The sequence below is a fragment of the Zingiber officinale genome, chromosome 7B (genome assembly GCF_018446385.1).
Source record: "Zingiber officinale cultivar Zhangliang chromosome 7B, Zo_v1.1, whole genome shotgun sequence".
Lineage (NCBI taxonomy): Eukaryota > Viridiplantae > Streptophyta > Magnoliopsida > Zingiberales > Zingiberaceae > Zingiber > Zingiber officinale.
Genome location: NC_055999.1, coordinates 81,176,818 through 81,194,763, shown reverse-complemented (window position 1 = coordinate 81,194,763; position 17,946 = coordinate 81,176,818). Strand labels below are relative to the sequence as shown.

The 17,946-nt window shown below is 37.7% G+C and overlaps 1 protein-coding gene across 1 annotated transcript; it reads left to right on the top strand.

The window, feature by feature from the left end:
• The first annotated feature begins 14,507 nt into the window (after positions 1 to 14,507).
• LOC122004483 (putative pectate lyase 21) lies at positions 14,508 to 16,204 on the top strand. The gene is made up of 4 exons (XM_042559361.1): positions 14,508 to 14,701; positions 14,973 to 15,183; positions 15,271 to 15,339; positions 16,139 to 16,204. Exons 1-4 carry the CDS (start codon positions 14,508 to 14,510, stop codon positions 16,202 to 16,204), a joined length of 540 nt encoding a protein of 179 aa, XP_042415295.1.
• The last annotated feature ends 1,742 nt before the right edge of the window (positions 16,205 to 17,946 follow it).

The window sequence follows — 17,946 nt, the reverse complement described above, 5'->3', positions numbered from 1 at the left end:
TTGTAAAAACTATGTAAACCACAACGATTTTTTTTTGAAAAAAGTGATAAAAGACAATGGTTTTATCCGTTGTAAAATATATTAAAACTATTGTAAAAAAAAAGTAAAACGAGTAAATATTATCTACCACAACAGTTTATATCTGTTGTAAAAAGAGTCTACTACAACGGTTTATTTCTGTTGTTGAAATTAGCTACAACAACGGTTTTAAACCGTTGTCGTATCCTTCGTAGCTAAATTTTGAGCATATATACAACAACGGATAAAAACCGTTGTCAAATGTCTACAAAGACAACGGATTCAAAACCGTTGTCGTAGGGCAATACATTCTACAACACCCTCAGTTACAATGGTTTTTTGACCCTACGACAACGGATAATATCCGTTGTTGTTTGCAGTTTTTGTTGTAGTGGTATGATCTTCCCCATCGGAAGGGGCACAATCTTATTTAATGGACTAAGTGTCAAGTAATGGTATACACTTAGGCACATCTAATAGTATCCTCCCCATCGGAGTCACTGCTATTATTTGTATGACCGAAGGAAAACCAACTATTAATTTTATTTGTCATAAAGTTAGGTTGACAAGGATAAAATTAATGGGTAAAACCTCCTCTTACAAATGTTTGATTTTGTATACGTCCACACTATCGTGGCATGCAAAATTCACAGTGATTTGAGGTGTTGGTTAATTTAAATAGTATTGTTTGAGGAATCAATATTATTCTAAATTTAGAGTCTTGACCAAAGTTTATTTTGTGATTCTTAAGATGACTTTCAACCCACTGGCCATTATACTATAGAATAGACTTAGAAGTCTCAATTATGATTAGAAACAAAACTTGGACTCTAAGGTGGACTGTCCTCTCATAAATGAGAACAATAAAAGTGTATTTTATTCATCAATTGTTGAAACATGTTTAGTAGTGTTATCTACTAGTACTTGGTATGTAGATATGGGAGCCACTGATCATGTCTGTAATTCATTGCAGGGGTTCTAGGAAACCCGACAACTATATGAAGGGGAAATCACAGTCTACATGGGCACTGCTGCAAAAGTAGCAGCTGTTGCAGTGGGAGATGTTTATCCTCCGATAAGAATAAAACATGGATTTTGAGAAATTGTCTTTACGTACCAAGTTTAGAAAGAACTAGATTTCAATTTCTAAACTATTTAAAGAACTTATATTCTGTCTCTTTTGATAACAAAGTTGTTATCAAGAAAAAGAGGGAAGTTATCTATTTTGGTACGTTGGTTGGCAATTTATATAAATCCAATAACTTCCACGATGCAACAAATGGAAATTAATAACACATCTTCTAACTCTAATAAGAGAAACCAACCTTCGAAAATGAACCAATCATATCTTTGGCATCTAAGGTTAGGTCATATTAACTTGAGTAGGATTCAAAGGAAAATAGTCGATGAACTTTTGGGTTCATTGGTGGTGGAAAACTTTCCAACCTGCGAGTCTTGCTTGGAAGGAAAAATGACCGAGAGGCCGTTTAAGTCTAAGGAGTACAGAGCCAAAGACGTGATGAAATTGGTTCATTTTGATTTGTGAGGACTTATGACTATCCAGGCAAGAGGTGGTTTTGAACATTTCGTCTCTTTTATAGACAACTATTCGAGATACAAGTACATTTACTTGATGTGCCGTAAGTCTAAGTACTTTGATAAGTTTAAAGTGTACAAGGTTGATGTGGAGAAACGTCAAGGTAAAAGTATCAAGGCACTGCAGTGAGATCGTAGTGGTGAGTACCTCTTAGGAGAGTTTAGGAGTCGCTTATCAAAAGTCGAGATTCAATCCCAACTGTCTGCACCTGGTACACCCCAACAGAATTGTGTGACAGAACGAAGGAATAGGACTCTTATGGAAATAGTTAGATCAATGATGAGTTATTCAGAATTACCAAATTCGTTTTAGGGATATACTCTGGAAATGGCAGTGAACATAGTACCTTCTAAGTTAGAACCCTTTACTCCCATAGAATTGTAGAATGGGCGTAAGCCTAGTCTGAAGCATATTCGAAATTGGGGTAGACCAGCACATGTGCTGAAGGGAGACACTGAAAAGTTAGAATTATGAACAGGAGTTCACTTGTTCATGAGTTATCCTAGAAAGACGAAAGGTGGTTTATTTTATAGTCCTAAAGATCAGAAGGTCATTGTTGGCACCAATGCCCGATTTTTAGAAAAGAACTATGTAATGAACCATAAGCCCATGAGAAAAAATGTTCTTAAGGAAATAATAAAGGACACGTCTAATCTAGTACCAACAATACAAGATGAAGTACCACAAAAAACTGCAGCATGTGTCATAAATGATGCACAGTTACAGACAGTGCCTCGTCATAGTGAGAGGGTTGTTAAACAACCTGAAAGATTCATGTTCTTAGGAGAGTCTTCGACTTGATCCCTGGTGAACATGAACCTGATCCCCGATCATATGACGAAGCACTCCAAGATAAAGATGCAGTATCTTTACAAAGATCAATGAATACAGAATTAGAATATATGTATTCTAATAAAGTCTGGGAGCTTATAGAACCACCAAATGGTGTAAAAGACATTGAGTGTAAATAGGCCTATAATAGAAAAAGAGGGATAGATGGGAAGGTGGGAACTTTCAAAGCAAGGCTTGTTGAAAAAGGAAACCTTTTCACCGGTAGCCATGCTTAAGTCTATCCGGAATCTTTTATCTAGTGTTGCTCATATGAATTATGAGATTTGGCAAGTGGATGTCAAGACAGCTTTCCTTAATGGAAGTCTTGAAGAAAACATCTATATGAAGCAACCAGAAGGGTTCATTGAAAAAGGCAAAAGGCATCTAGTATGTAAGCTAAATTGGTTTATTTATGGACTGAAGCAAGCTTCAAGGTCTTGGAACATTCGGTTTAATGAAGTAATCCAGTCGTATGGATTTATTCAGTGTCCAGATGAGTCTTGTGTATACAAGAAGTGTGATGGAAACGAAGTGGTATTTCTTGTACTATACGTAGATGACATTTTTGATAGTTGGAAACAATATCAAAGTGTTGTCGGAAATAAGGGTATGGTTGTTCAAGCAATTCAATATGAAGGACTTGGGAGAATGTGCACATATTCTCAGGATGAAAGTAATAAGGGATCGCAAGGAAAGAATATTGTGCTTATTCCAAGCATCATATATCAATAAGATCCTAGCTTGTTTTAGCATGCAAGACTTCATGAAAGGTTTTTCTACCTTTCAGGCATGGAGTAACTTTATCTAAAGAGATATCTCCGAAGACATCAAAAGAGATAGAAGGCAGTTCCTTATACTTCAGCTGTAGGAAGCCTAATGTAAGTTATGCACGAGACCAGATATCTGTTTTGTTGTGAGCATAGTTAGCAGATATTAAAGTAACCTTGGACAGGGACATTGGACTGCTGTAAAGCATATAATAAAGTACTTGAGAAAGACTAGAGATTATATGCAGGTTTACCAAGCAGATAATTTTCTCCCTGAAGGTTACACGGATTTTTGACTTCCAATCAGATAGGGACAATGGTAAGTCGACCATGGGGTTTTGTGTTACTTTAGGAGGTGAAGCCACAACAATGGAGGAGTGTTAAGCATGTAGGACCATTGCGGCCGGCTAGAAGGGGGTTGTTGGTTAGTCCTGTAAAGACAAAAGGCAAACAACCCTTCTCAAAATTTTTAAGCTAACACTTGCATAAATAATAAGCAGAAAGTAAATAGAACATTAAAAAGAACGAGGCACAGGGATTTACTTGGTTACAACCGATGTGGTTGTTAATCCAAGGAAGATTAAGCACTAAAACTCCTTCAGGCGGAGAAGCCTCTTACAACGTTGAAGCGCAGAAATAGAAGCTTAACTACAATTAAAGCGTACAAGTGTTTGGAAATGAAATGCTCGTGATTGTTGAAAAGCTTCTGGACCAAGGCTATATTTATAGCCTTGCTCGGGGTGCCCCGAAGGGTTCCGGGCGCCCTGGTGGGATAAACTTTATCCCCCAATGATCAGATCGAGTCAAAACTCGATCCTGGTCAAAAGGCTGGTCCGGGCGCCCGGAAGGGTTCCGGGCGCCCCGGAGCCCGAAGTCAACAGATGTTGACTTTTTCGTCCGGGACCTCTTCTCTGGTTCAGTCCCGCCTCGGTCCGATTCTTCTCCTCCAGATCCGCTCACTTGGGTGATCTCTGCCATCCAGAAAAGGGCTCACCCGAACCCAAGTTCCGGTCTTCTCGAGCAGGCTTCGCTCCGGCTCCTCGTCCCTCGAAGTCGTAGCATGATTCCTTCTCGTCCGCCAGCGTACTCGTCCGCAGTGTTCGTCCCTCAGTCCCACCGAGCCCGTAGTCTCTCTCCTGTGCCAACCTTCTCGCTAGCTGCGTCTCTTGCACCCCGAGCAATCTTCCGCTCCGGCTTCTCGTCCCTCGGAACCAACGCACGCTTCCTTCTCATCCACCGGGGTACTCTTCCGCGGCACCTCATCTCTCGGACGCACCGAGCCCGTCGGCTCTCTCCCCATGCCGTCCTTCTCGCTAGCCGCGTCTTCCGCTCGAGTACCTGTGGTCCTAAGCTCCTGTACACTTAGACACAAGGTTAGAAACACCACAGGACCTAACTTAACTTGTTGATCACACCAAAACAACCTTGGGGTTCCAACAATCTCCCCCTTTTTGATGTGATCAACCCAAGTTAAGATAGGGTCAAAAATAGATATGAAAATTAAACAATTTTCAATTTTTCAATTTTTCAATTAACGTGCAACAAGATAGAAACAATAAATTTCAAAAATTTCAATTTTTCTACCTCCCCCTAGACTTATACTTTTTCTTCTCCCCCTTTGATCACATAAAAAATTGGGGTTGCAAGAAAAAATCTAAGGTTTGACACTTAGAAACTTTATAAAGATCTATTTCACTGATTTTCTGACAATATTTCTAAGTCAAAGTGAATTTCTAAAAGAAATTCTAAGTCACTAGAACTTTTAGAAAATTTTGAGAACTTTGAAAATTTTGTAATAATTTCCACAAAAGCAATCTCAAAATATCAGAGAAAATTTCTAAGTTAAAAATAACTTTTGAAAAATTTCTAAGTTTTCGTCATGAAAATTAAGAATTTTCTCAGTAGAAAACTTTATGCATAAAATTTTTTTTTGGAACATGTAGAAATAATAAAAAAAAATCTATGTATTTATTTTTAATTTTATTTCATCATTATTTTAATGCTTTTATCAGAAGGTTTTAAATTTCCATTTTAACTTATTACAATTTCTCAAATTTGAAGTAAGAAAATTTGAACATACGAAGAATTGTATCATGTTAATATCTGTTAATAGTTTGTTGAGATACTTTAATCAACAGGCTATTTCTTTCAACTTTAAAGCAACAAATATTAAACATGCAAGAAATTGTATTGGCAAAATAATTGGTAAAAATTCGTTTGATAATTTTTCTAATTTGCAAGATTCATTTGACAAAATATTTTGTAACTTGCAAGAGTCTTTTGGCAATATTTCTGATTTGAAAAATTCTTTTGACAAAATAATTTGTAATTCGCAAGAATCTTTCGTCAAAACTTTTTGCAATTCGAGAAACTTTTTCGATAATATTTCTAGTTTGCAAGAATCTTTCGTCAAAATATTTTTTAATTCGAAAAATTCTTTCGATAATATTGGTAAACCGAAAAGCTTTTTCGATGATTGAATTTTTGATTCGCAAAAATTTTCAGGCAACTTTTCAATTGATTGTGCCAATTGTTCAGAAGGTCATACCTGACTTACCTTTTCGGCAATTGATTCTCCCCCTGTCGAGTTGCTTTCTTTCGAAGTCTCTCCCTCTTCAACGATGCTCATCTGGGATGAGCTTTCTGTGGCTTCGGGATGGAATTCGCCTGTTGGGGTTGTTGCGGTACTTACCTCGGTTTCGGACTCTTCAGATGGCGAATCGGTGTTGGATTCGTCCTCGACTTCAGCTGGTTCATTGTGGAGCTTCAAGAACTTTTCCCAAAGTTCTTTTGCGCTTTTGTATTCGTCGATTCTGTCGAGATCTTCATTTGGTATTACGGTTAGAAGATGAAATTCTGCCCGTCCGTTTGCCATCGATTCGTTACGTTGTTTGTTGGTCCAGAGGCGTAAATCGATTTCTTCTCCATTCGCATTATTCGGTTCTTCATAACCAAATTTCATTATTGAAAAAATACCAGAATCAGAGTTTAGATATACCTCCATTTGTTTCTTCCATGAAGAAAACTCCCCCTCAAATGCTGATGGATATTCGCTAGCTCCGGCCATCGTTTTGTTGCTTCAAACGGCGGTTAGTCCTTCTGAGGCGTCTCGGCTCTGATACCACTTATAGGACCGTTGCGGCCGGCTAGAAGGGGGTTGTTGGTTAGTCCTGTAAAGACAAAAGGCAAACAACCCTTCTCGAAATCTTTAAGCTAACACTTGCATAAATAATAAGCAGAAAGTAAATAGAACATTAAAAAGAACGAGGCCGATGTGGTTGTTAATCCAAGGAAGATTAAGCACTAAAACTCCTTCAGGCGGAGAAGCCTCTTACAACGTTGAAGCGCAGAAATAGAAGCTTAACTACAACTAAAGCGTACAAGTGTTTGGAAATGAAATGCTCGTGATTGTTGAAAAGCTTCTGGACAAAGGCTATATTTGATAGCCTTGGTCGGAGTGCCCCGAAGGGTTCTGGGCGCCCTGGGGGGAGGGGATAAACTTTATCCCCCAACGATTAGATCGATTCAAAACTCGATCCTAGTCAAAAGGCTGGTCCGGGCGCCCGGAAGGGTTCCGGGCGCCCCGGAGGGCTCCGAGCGCCCCGGACTGCTCCGGGCGCCCCGGAGCCCAAAGTCAACAGATGTTGACTTTTTCGTCCGGGACCTCTTCTCTGGTTCAGTCCCGCCTCGGTCCGGTTCTTCTCCTCCGGATCCACTCGCTTGGGTGATCTCTGCCATCCGGAAAAGGGCTCACCCGAACCCAAGTTCCGGTCTTCTCGAGCAGGCTTCCGCTCCGGCTCCTCGTCCCTCGGAGTCGTCGCATGATTCCTTCTCGTCCTCCAGTGTACTCATCCGTAGTCTTCGTCCCTCAGTTGCACCGAGCCCGTCGGCTCTCTCCTGTGCCGACCTTCTAGAGAGCTGCGTCTCTTGCTCCCCGAGCAATCTTCCGCTCCGGCTTCTCGTCCCTCGGAACCAACGCACGCTTCCTTCTCATCCACCGGGGTACTCTTCCGCGGCACCTCATCTCTCGGACGCACCGAGCCCGACGGCTCTCTCCCCATGCCGTCCTTCTCACTAGCCGCGTCTTCCGCTCGAGTACCTGTGGTCCTAAGCTCCTGTACACTTAGACACAAGGTTAGAAACACCACAGGACCTAACTTAACTTGTTGATCACACCAAAACAATCTTGGGGTTCCAACAAAGCATAGGTGCTTTTTCGGACTCCACCATAGAAGCTGAGTATGTGGCAGCCTCTGAAGCAGCCATAGAAGTTATATGGCTCAAAAACTTCATGATGGACTTAGACATGATTTCTGGTTTGCCCAAAAATTATTACAATTTATTGTGATAATAGTGGTGCAGTAGCAAACTCGAAGAAACCATAAGTCCATAAGGCAAGTAAACAATAGATCGCAAATACCACCGAATACGAGACATCGTATAACGAGGATAAGTTGTTGTTGCCTAGATTGCATCAGGTGATAACTTGGGAGATCCTTTCACTAAGGCCCTTAAGGCAAGAGCTTTGGATGGGCATGTTGAAGGGTTGGGAATCAGATGTATGGAAGGATATATGGTAGCATAGTCTTTTAGTATAAGTGGGAGATTGTTGGAATGTATACTAAAAGCCTAGCTTTTTGTATAAATATTTACTTTGAAATAAGAATCACATTGGTCAAATTGTCTACATTTATGCTAAGTGTAGTTGTTCAATTAATTTATATTATAGATAACATGGTGTGTGGTGTCACACACAGAAGATCATGTTATTAGTTCCTTATAAATTATAAATAGAAGTTCACAACTAAGATTGTTAGGAACAAATCATTGGTATAGTCATAGTGTAATTTGGTATTAGTCAATCTTGACTATAAAATTACACTAATACACTCAGAGTGTATTGAGCAAGATCATTTGAGGTAGTTTCTTTTTATACTGACTAAATAAAAGAACAATACCTCTGTTATTATGGAAGTGTGTGCTCTTAATCCTAATATAATAACAAGCACATATACTTAATATTTATTTATTTGATTTATCAAAGGGTGCGATTTAGCTTGATAAATCAAAAGGCCCGATAAGTTGGGAAATGATATTATTTATAGTGTGTGTTGTTGATTATAGAAGGAAACTGTGTCATAGTAATCTAGGGTGATAATGTCCCCAAGAGGAGCTCATAAGGATTGTCATGTTAAACCCTGCAGGTGGACTTAGTCCGACATGATGATAAGGTTGAGTGGTACTACTCTTGGACTAAGACATTAATTAAAATGAGTTGTCAGTAACTCAATTAATTAGTGGACATCCGATATCTTAAACACAGGGAGATTAACACACTCATGATAAAAAGGAGCCCATAATGTAATTTGGGATTGGTGCGGTAGTACAATAATAGCTCTCTAGTGGAATGAGTTATTATTGATGAACTTGAGTTGTGTGTTATAGGCGAACATGAGATACTCGAGCTCGTCGGGAGGCCAAAACCAATTTCTCCTCTAGGTCCCTGTCGTTGCCTCATTAATGCCTCATATCCACTCATGAAAAGCCCATCTTGGTGTCCAAGAGGGAGCCGACCATGGCTTGGTGACCAAGCCATGGGGTCGGTCACTTCCTCTTCAAAGGGGTCGGGCTCTTGCTTGGTGCCCAAGCAAGAAGTGGGCCGGCCACATAATTCAAAGTATGAGGGGCGTTTTAAATTTTTAAAATCTTCTCATTGTAGATATCTACAAGTTTTAAAAGAGAGATTTTGAAATTATAAAACTTTCCATATTTGAATTAGGCTACATGGTTTAAAAGAAAGTTTTAAAAGTTTTAAAACTTTCCTTTTTTAACCATCCACATGGTTTTTTTTTTAAAAAAAAGAGTTTTAAATTTAAAAATTTCTTTTTTTGTTACCATGTTAAAAAAGGAAATTTTAAATGAGAAGTTTTAAATCTTAAAACTTATTTTAAAATTTCCCTTTTTTAAAACATCCACATTAGGAAATTAAAAGAGAGCTTGTAAAATTTTATAAGAGCTTTCCTTCTTTGCTTATAAAATTTTTACAAGATATATTTTTCTTCTTTTAAGGGTAGGCCACCCTTGCTTGGTGCCCAAGCAAGGGGTCGGCCATTCAATCAATTAAGAGGAGAAAAAGGAATTAAAAAGGAGGAAAGGAAAACAAGAGGAAGGTTTTAATTTTTGTAAAAATCTTTCCTTATTTGCCTTGGGCATGTATTATAAAAGAAGGGGAGGAGAGACCTCATGATGGATCAATTCTTATTCTCTTGCTTGTGCTCTCTCTTGTGGTCGGCCCTCTCCCCTTTCCTTTCCCCTTCCTCTCTTTTGTTCCTTGGTGGTGGCTATGGCCGAAACTTAGAGAAGGAGGAGGAGTTTTTGGGTGGTGTTCATCTTGGAGGTTCGTCACCCACACAACGTCCAAGAGGAGGCGAGGAATACGGCAGAAAATCAAGAGGTCATTGTATATAAAGAAAGGTATAACTAGTAATTATTTTCCACATCATGCTAGTTTTTTTTTTGTATGAATTCCAAACACAAGAGGCATATGATTCTAGAGTTTCAAATTTGTGATTCGAGTTTGTGTTTTTTTTATTTTTTGAATTTGTGATTCGATTATTCTTTTTGGTTAAACCTAGAGTTATATAAGTAAATTAAATATTAGATTTCTTTAAAAGGCTTTGTCTAGGCGGTGGTGGATGATCCCATACCCAAGAAGGACTAGTGCCTCGCCATGCAGTCCTAGAAGTCAATTTTGGAAATTAATATTTAATTAAATTTATAACATAGGTGGATTTGGATCAATAATGTTAAGCATCGTTTGTGATCCAAATCTAAACCATTAAGAACATATAAGTTAAAGTTGGAATCAATAATGTTAAGTTCTATTTGTGATTCCTAATTTAATTTCTAAAGAACACAATAGGTTGTTTAGGAAAGGTTCGACACTTGTACAAAATTTTAGTACAGTCAAACCGGTACAATCTTCCTAGGACCAACCAATAGGCGTAAGCCTAGTCTGAAGCATATTAGGATTTGGGGTAGTCCAGCACATGTGATGAAGGGAGACACTGATAAGTTGGACAGGAGTTCACTTGTTTGTGGGTTATCTTAGAGAAACAAAAAGAGGTTTATAGTCCTAAAAATCAGAAGGTTATTGTTAGCACCAATGTCTAATTTTTAGAAGAGGACTATGTAATGAACCACAAGTCCATAAGTAAATTTGTTCTTAAGGAAATAATAAAGGACACGTCTAATCTAGTACCTAACTGTATAAGATGAAATATCACAAGAAACTACAACACGTATCACAAATGATACACAATTACAGACAATGCCTCGTCGTACTGGGAGGGTTGTTAGCCAACCTGAAAAATTCATGTTTTGGGAGAGTCTTTGGACTTGATCCCTGGTGAACATGAACCTAATCCCCAGACATATGACGAAGCGCTCCAAGATAAAGATGCAACATCTTGGCAAAGAGCGATGAATACAGAAATAGAATCTATGTATTCTAATAAAGTCTGGGAGCTTGTAGAATCACCAAATGGTATAAAAGTCATTAGGTCCACAATAGAAAAAGAAGGACAGACAAGAAGGTGGAAACTTTCAAAGTAAGACTTGTTGAAAAAGGGTATCAATTATAAGAAAACCTTTTCACCGGTAGCCATGCTTAAAGTCTATCCAGATTCTTTTATCTATTGTTGCTCATATGGATTATGAGATTTGGCAAGTGGATGTCAAGACAGTTTTTCCTTAACGGAAGTCTTGAAGAAAACATCCATATGAAGCAACCAGAGGGGTTCATTGCAAAGGGAAAAGAGCATCTAGTATGTAAGCTCAATCGGTCTATGGACTGAAGCAAAGCTTCAAGGTCTTGGAACATCCGGTTTAATGAAGTAATGTAGACCTATGGATTTATTCAGTGTCCGGATAAGTCTTGCGTATACAAGAAGTGTGATGGAAATGTGGTGGTATTTCTTGTACTATACGTAGATACCATTTTTGGTAGTTGGAAACAATATCAAAGTGTTGTCAGAAGTAAGGGTATGGTTGTCCAAGCAATTCGATATGAAGGACTTGGGAGAATACGCACATATTCTTGGGATCAAAGGGATCACAAGAAAAGTATGTTGTGTTTATCCCGAGCTTCATAATATCCTAGCTCGTTTTAGCATGCAAGACTCCATGAAAGGTTTTTTCTACCTTTTGGGCATGGAGAAGCTTTATCTAAAGAGATGTCTCCGAAGACATCAAAGGGGATAGAGGACATGAAGGCAATTCCTTATACTTCGGCTGTCGGAAGCCCAATGTATGCAATGCTGTGAACGAGATCAGATATCTGTTTTACCGTAGGCATGGTTAGCAGATATAAAAGTAACACAGGACTGGGACACTGGACTGCCGTAAAGCATATATTAAAGTACCTGAGAAGGACTAGAGATTATATGTTAGTTTACAAGTCAAATGATTTGATCCCAGTGGGTTACTCGGATTTTTGACTTCCAATCAGATAAGGACAATAGCAAGTCAACCTCAGGGTTTTGTGTTTACTTTAGGAAGTGAAGTCATAACTATGGAGGAATCTTAAGCATATGTGCTTTTCGGACTCCACCATAGAAGTTGAGTATGTGGCAGCATTTGAGGCAGCCACAGAAGTTATATGGCTTAGAAACTTCATGATGGACTTAGACATGATTTCTGGTTTACCCAAAAAATTATTACAATTTATTGTGATAATAGTGGTGCAGTAGCAAATTCGAAGAAACCATAAGTCCATAAGGCAAGTAAACACAATAGAGCGTAAGTACCACTCAATACGAGGCATCATATAATGAGAAAAAGTTATTGTCGCCTAGATTGCATCGGATGATAACCTAGATAGATCCTTTCACTAAGACCCTTAAGGCAAGAGCTTTTGTTGGGCATGATGAGGGGTTGGGAATAAGATGTATGGCAGGATATATGGTGGCATAGTCTTTTAGTATAAGTGAGAGATTGTTAGAGTGTATACTAAAAGTCTAGCTTTTTGTAAATATTTATTTTAGAAATAAAGAATCACATTGGTCAAATATTTACATTTATATGTTAAATGCAGTTGTTCAATTAATTTATATTGTAGATAACATGGTATGTGGTGTCACACACAGAAAATCATGTTATCAGTTCCTTATAAATTATAAACAGTAGTTCACGACTAAGATGGTTAGGAACAAATCATTGGTATAGTCGTAGTGTAATTTAGTATTAGTTTATCTTGACTATAAAATTACACTAATACACTCAGAGTGTATTGAGCCGGACCATTTGAAGTAGTTTCTTTTTATACTACTAAATAAAAGAACAATACCTCTGTTATTATGGAAGTGTGTGCTCTTAATCCTAATATAATAACAAGCACATATACTTAATATTTATTTCTTTGATTTATCAAAGGGTGTGATTTAGCTCAATAAATCAATAGGCCCGATAAGTTGGGAAATAATATTATTTATAGTGTATGTTGTTGATTATAGAAGGAAACTGTATCCTAGTAAATATAGGTTAATAATGTCCCCAATAGGAGCTCATAAGGATTGTCATGTTAAACCCTGCAGGTGGACTTAGTCCGACACAACAATAACGTTGAGTGGTACTACTCTTGGACTAAGATATTAATTAAAATGAGTTGTCAGTAACTCAATTAATTAATGGACATCCGACATCTTAAACATAGGGAGATTAACACACTCATAATAAGAAAGAGCCAAAAATGTAATTTGGGATTGGTGCGGTAGTTCAATAATAATTCTTTAGTGGTATCACTACAAGAATTTCTGGATTTAACCACACCTAATAGACAATAGTTTTTCAAGAAATTATTGTCTTTTTTCCATTTAACAACAGTTTTATTGAAAACTGTTGTTGTTCACCATAATATTTTTTAAATAACAACAGTTGTTCAAAACACTGTTGTCTAATGTATGTCAAAGACAACGGTTTTAAAACACTATTATCTTTTATTGTTGCTTATGTGATAATATACAACAGTTTTATTAAACTGTTGTCTATTGAATGTTGTTGAATCCTAACAACACAACAGTTTTTTTAACTTCATGAAAAAAAACATAAAACCCACTTCTCTGTGACTCTTCTAACGAACAAAAACCTATCTCCGACTCCTCCTTCGCGACTCCTCCGCGAAAGATGCTCCTCCTCCAAATTTTACTTTATTTGGAGGTCAAATGATGGAGATCAAGAAGAATTAATATGAGTCGTTGATCCAGATCAAGAGAAATCTTCCTCCTTCATTCAGATCTAAGCCATCCAACCCTCCATCCAGATTTGAAGCTACATGGACCATTAGATCGAAGCAAGAAGGCAACTAGATCCGCACCACTCATCTCTTCATCAGCTAGATCAAATGGATCCATCTTCATCAAATCGGACGGCCCAGATTAAAGGAGGAGAAAATCATTCCCTTTCCTTTATTTCTTCGCACGGCACAGTATCAGAACCCCCGATTCTGATCTCGCGCGGCTTCTCCTCGAGATAGGGCTCGCGACGCCACCGCCCTTCCACTTCTTCTCCTTCACCAACGGCGGGCGGCAACCTCCTCCCGCACACCGCCGTCGGCCGGCCATCCACTGCCCAATCTTCCTCTTCTGGATTCCAATCAGTGACGGCAGCAGCAAACATCTCTTGGCGGCAATAGCGAGCGACGGCAGCAGCAATGAGCATCCACCTTATCGGAGGGGTTCTCCAACAAGATCCTTCACCTTACGGCGGTCTTCTTCACTTCTTCCTATTGGGGTTCAGGCGGTAGAGGTAGAGGTTGGCGGCGGTTCATTCCAGCACCTCCATTACTTCCATTCATCTTCCATCCGAGGGGGTTCCTTGGTGGAAGATTCGTTCATCATCACCGTTGTTGAAGCAAGCACAGCCGGTATTTGGTTGTTGTTCATCGGTTCTGGGAGTTCAGGAGCTGGGTGTTTTGTGTGAAGCTCCTTCATTAGATTCTGAACAAAGCATCGATTTGATTGTCAGTTGTTTATAAACCCCAGTAGGAAGAAAACAGGTCATCACAATCAAATCGATGATCAATGATAGAAAATAGGTCTTTCACAATCTTAATTTTTAGTTGTTTATAAACCTTTGATCATCGATTTGATTGTGATTTCCATACTTTGCAGACCCATGGAATTCTTTGTGTTGTCAGTTGGGGTGTTTTGTTTCCACTAGGTCAAATATTTGCCAGATATCTGAAGACATTCAAGTCCGCAGACCCCGCATGGTTTTACCTCCATATTTCCTGCCAGATGCTTGGCTATGTCATTGGTGTTGCTGGCTGGGCTACTGGTCTGGAATTTGAAGGTGGCAGAGTGCATGATGTCGATGGTATTCAGATAAAGCCCAAGTCGAGGCATATTTGGATAGACCGCTGCAGCTTACAAGATTATGATGATGGACTAATTGATATCACTCGCGAAAGTACTGATATCACCGTTTCAAGGTGATGTAATATACTAATTTTCTGTGTGATTATAGATTAATTGTCCTTGTAGAAGTTTCTGTTTCTTTTGGTCTATATTCTGATACACTTGTAGTTGCTTTCCTTCTTTTACTAGCCATCACAACATAATGCAGCAATCTTTTCTAAAATTTCTTTAGCAAAATATGCAATCTTGTCAATATGGTTTGTTCTTGCAATAGATTAGCATAAAAAAGTTAGTGGTGATCACTACAAGAATTGTTGTATGCTTCTCATTTCCATGTTTGAACAGATGCCGCTTCGCCAATCATGACAAGACAATGCTTATTGGAGCAGACAAGAGTCATGTTACCGATAGATGTATTCGCATTACCATTCACCATTGCTTCTTCAATGGAACAAGACAGAGACAGCCTCGACTTAGATTTGGCAAAGTTCACCTTTATAACAACTACACAAGAAACTGGAGCATATATGCTGTCTGTGCCAGTGTAGAAGCACAGGTCCTTTCTAATTTAAAATATACAAGCAGCGCTTGTTTGTCTGTGTTCTACTCAAAATACCTGACTGACTTTTTTCTCTGGCTCCAGATCTTGTCTCAATGCAATATTTATGAAGCAGGACAAAAGAAGTTGGTATTTAGGTACATACCTGAGAAGGTAATTCTTGTTAGATTACAACATGAATCATTCCTGACAAGTTGGTATTTCATTCTAAATGAGCTTATGAACATTTCATGTTGAATTTATTAAGAATGTAGTGAGCCTTGGTAATTAGATGTATGTTGTTGGCACAGGCAGCCGATCGGGAAGAGGTGAAGGCGAGTTGGATAAACCAACCATCTATTTTCGTTCAAGTTTCATTGAAAATGAGTGCATAAACCAACCATCTATTTTCGTTAAAGCTTAAACAGTCTTCGATTACAAAACTAACTTTGCAACAAAAGTGAATGCATCAAGAGATTCCATGCTCACAAAGTTTCAAGATACACATTTGTTAACTGATTTTTAGTTCCTTAATTTCTTTCAATGCTTTGTTTGGTTAAATGTTAGTGATAGTTGTCCTTTTATTGTATGCAATTAGGATTAGATTTCTTTAATGCTCTAGATTACGTTCCATGCTTAATTTCTTTAGTTGCTTACTTTATGTTGTCTTTAATTTCCTTGCAATCATAGCTTAAGTTAGACTAGGTTTTCTTATTTGCATCGTCTTTCATTTCTTAGGTTAGGTTCATTTAATGCTTTGCTCTTTCATTCCTTAGTTTGGTTCCGTTAATGGTGAAATCATAGTGTAGAGTGACAATGCGCTATGAGATCACTACTAATGGATAGATAGGATGTTTTTCATTAATTAGGATTAGATTTCATACTTGCTTTGCTCTTTTGTTCCTTAGGTTTAATTTCATATTTGTTTTGTTTCATTAATTAGGATCACTACTAACGATTTATGTTGTTTCAGGTAATTACTGCAACCATTCCTACTATAGTTGGTGAAAACATTAACGTGTTCATGACTTTAAAATAGTATATTCCAGATTTTCTTAAGGTGAGGACACAAATTTAATGAGGAATATACTTTTTAAGCTGTTAACATCTAAATTGGTATCCTATGCATCAGCTTGATGATGTAATAGATCTTGAGATTCCAAGAGGAAGAAATAGACTTGTTTCTTTAAATGGTGAAACTTAAATTAAAGATTAGAAAGTCAACTGATGTAACATGCCACTCCACTTCTCTTTTTATGATTTAGCTCATGATCAATGTAAACTTAAAGTATTAATCTAAAGCCTATGGTAACTTTCTGGATTCATTTTTATTTAAGACATTCTTTCCTTTAATTGCCCCTTTTAGAATTTAATGTATGACTTACTCCTTAGCATCATATGGAGTGTGTGGGAACGTTTGCATTAGATTGTACCTTTTAGAATTAATGTTGCTTGATCACTGGGAAAAATAATGTTTGCATGGTTTATAATAGAAGCTTTGTATACAGTGACATAGAATGAAAATTCTGCTTAATAAGAAATTTAAGAGCCACCATATTATTTCAAGAGGTTACCATTTATGTTACATAGATAACGCTTTTTGCACTTCTGTTAGATGACTATATCAAATGGTTTTTATGGTTATGTAACATTTATGCAATGCAATTAGAATCACGCGTACAGTTTAGTTTCTAATTTGTAATATATATCTTTATTCGAATAGGTGTCCTCAAGAGTATTGGGAAGAATGCCGACAAGCTAAAAAAATGAAGAGACTTTAACAAATTAAGGAGCACTAGGAGCTGCAATCCCTCCTCTTCACCGACATCTAAGTAGAAAATCTCGTGTTACATTGTTCTACCTTTGTTTTAATAGTGTTATCATATTCTTGGTTGCTTATGAAATTTTGTTGGTTGCTTATGAAATTTCTTCAGAATGTTATAGATATTATTTTTGAATGTTAGAAAATTGTATATTAAATTTTATTTTGAAATTTAGTATTTTGAATGATTTATAATATTGGAAAATTGTGTATTAATTTTTTTTATTTTTTATCTAAAAAAGACAATGGTTTTTCATCGTTGTCGTAGATAGTTTAAAACTGTTGTTGAAGACCCTGCTATTAAAGGTAGACGCTTAAAGACAACGGTGAAAAACTGTTGTCTTTGAAGGAAAAGACAACAGTTTTTCACCATTGTAAAAATGTTGTCTTTGCCTTCAAAGACAATGGTTAAAAACTGTTGTCTTTGGGCACCCCCTTTAACAACACGACATTTAACAACAATTCTAAATGAGCTACGACAACGGTGAAAAACCGTTATTGTTAGGTTTTTTTTTGTAGTGTATGAATTATTATTAATGAAATTAAGTTGAGTGTTCGGGGCGAACACGGGAAGCTTAATTTCATCGGGAGACCAAAACCAATTCCTACTCTCGGTCTCTATCGTAGCCTCTTGTATATAGAGAATTATATCCACCTTCCTACCCACCCTTAGGTGGCTGGCCAAGTTAGCTTGGAGCCCAAGCTAGGGTCAGCCAAGACCAAAAGGTTGAGCCAAGTAGGTGGTCGGCCAATGCTTGGAGCCCAAGCATGGTGTGGCCGACCCTAACCAAATTAAAAGGATTTTTATTTTAAAATCTTTTCTTATGAGGAAGCATGGTTTTAAAAGAGAGTTTAAAATTTAAATCTTTCCTTTTATAACTTTCTACAAAAGATTAAGTAAAAAGTTTGATATCTTTCCTTATTTTTTGTTAAAAGGAAGATTTTAATTTTTGATAAAA

What these genes read in the sequence shown, in the direction of transcription:
- LOC122004483 (XM_042559361.1), top strand. Translation starts at nt 14,508, where the DNA reads ATGCTTGGCTATGTCATTGGTGTTGCTGGCTGGGCTACTGGTCTGGAA. An exon ending in GTGCCAGTGTAGAAGCACAG is followed by an intron (nt 15,184 to 15,270) that starts GTCCTTTCTAAT and finishes CTCTGGCTCCAG; the next exon opens with ATCTTGTCTCAATGCAATAT. An exon ending in TTAGGTACATACCTGAGAAG is followed by an intron (nt 15,340 to 16,138) that starts GTAATTCTTGTT and finishes ATGTTGTTTCAG; the next exon opens with GTAATTACTGCAACCATTCC.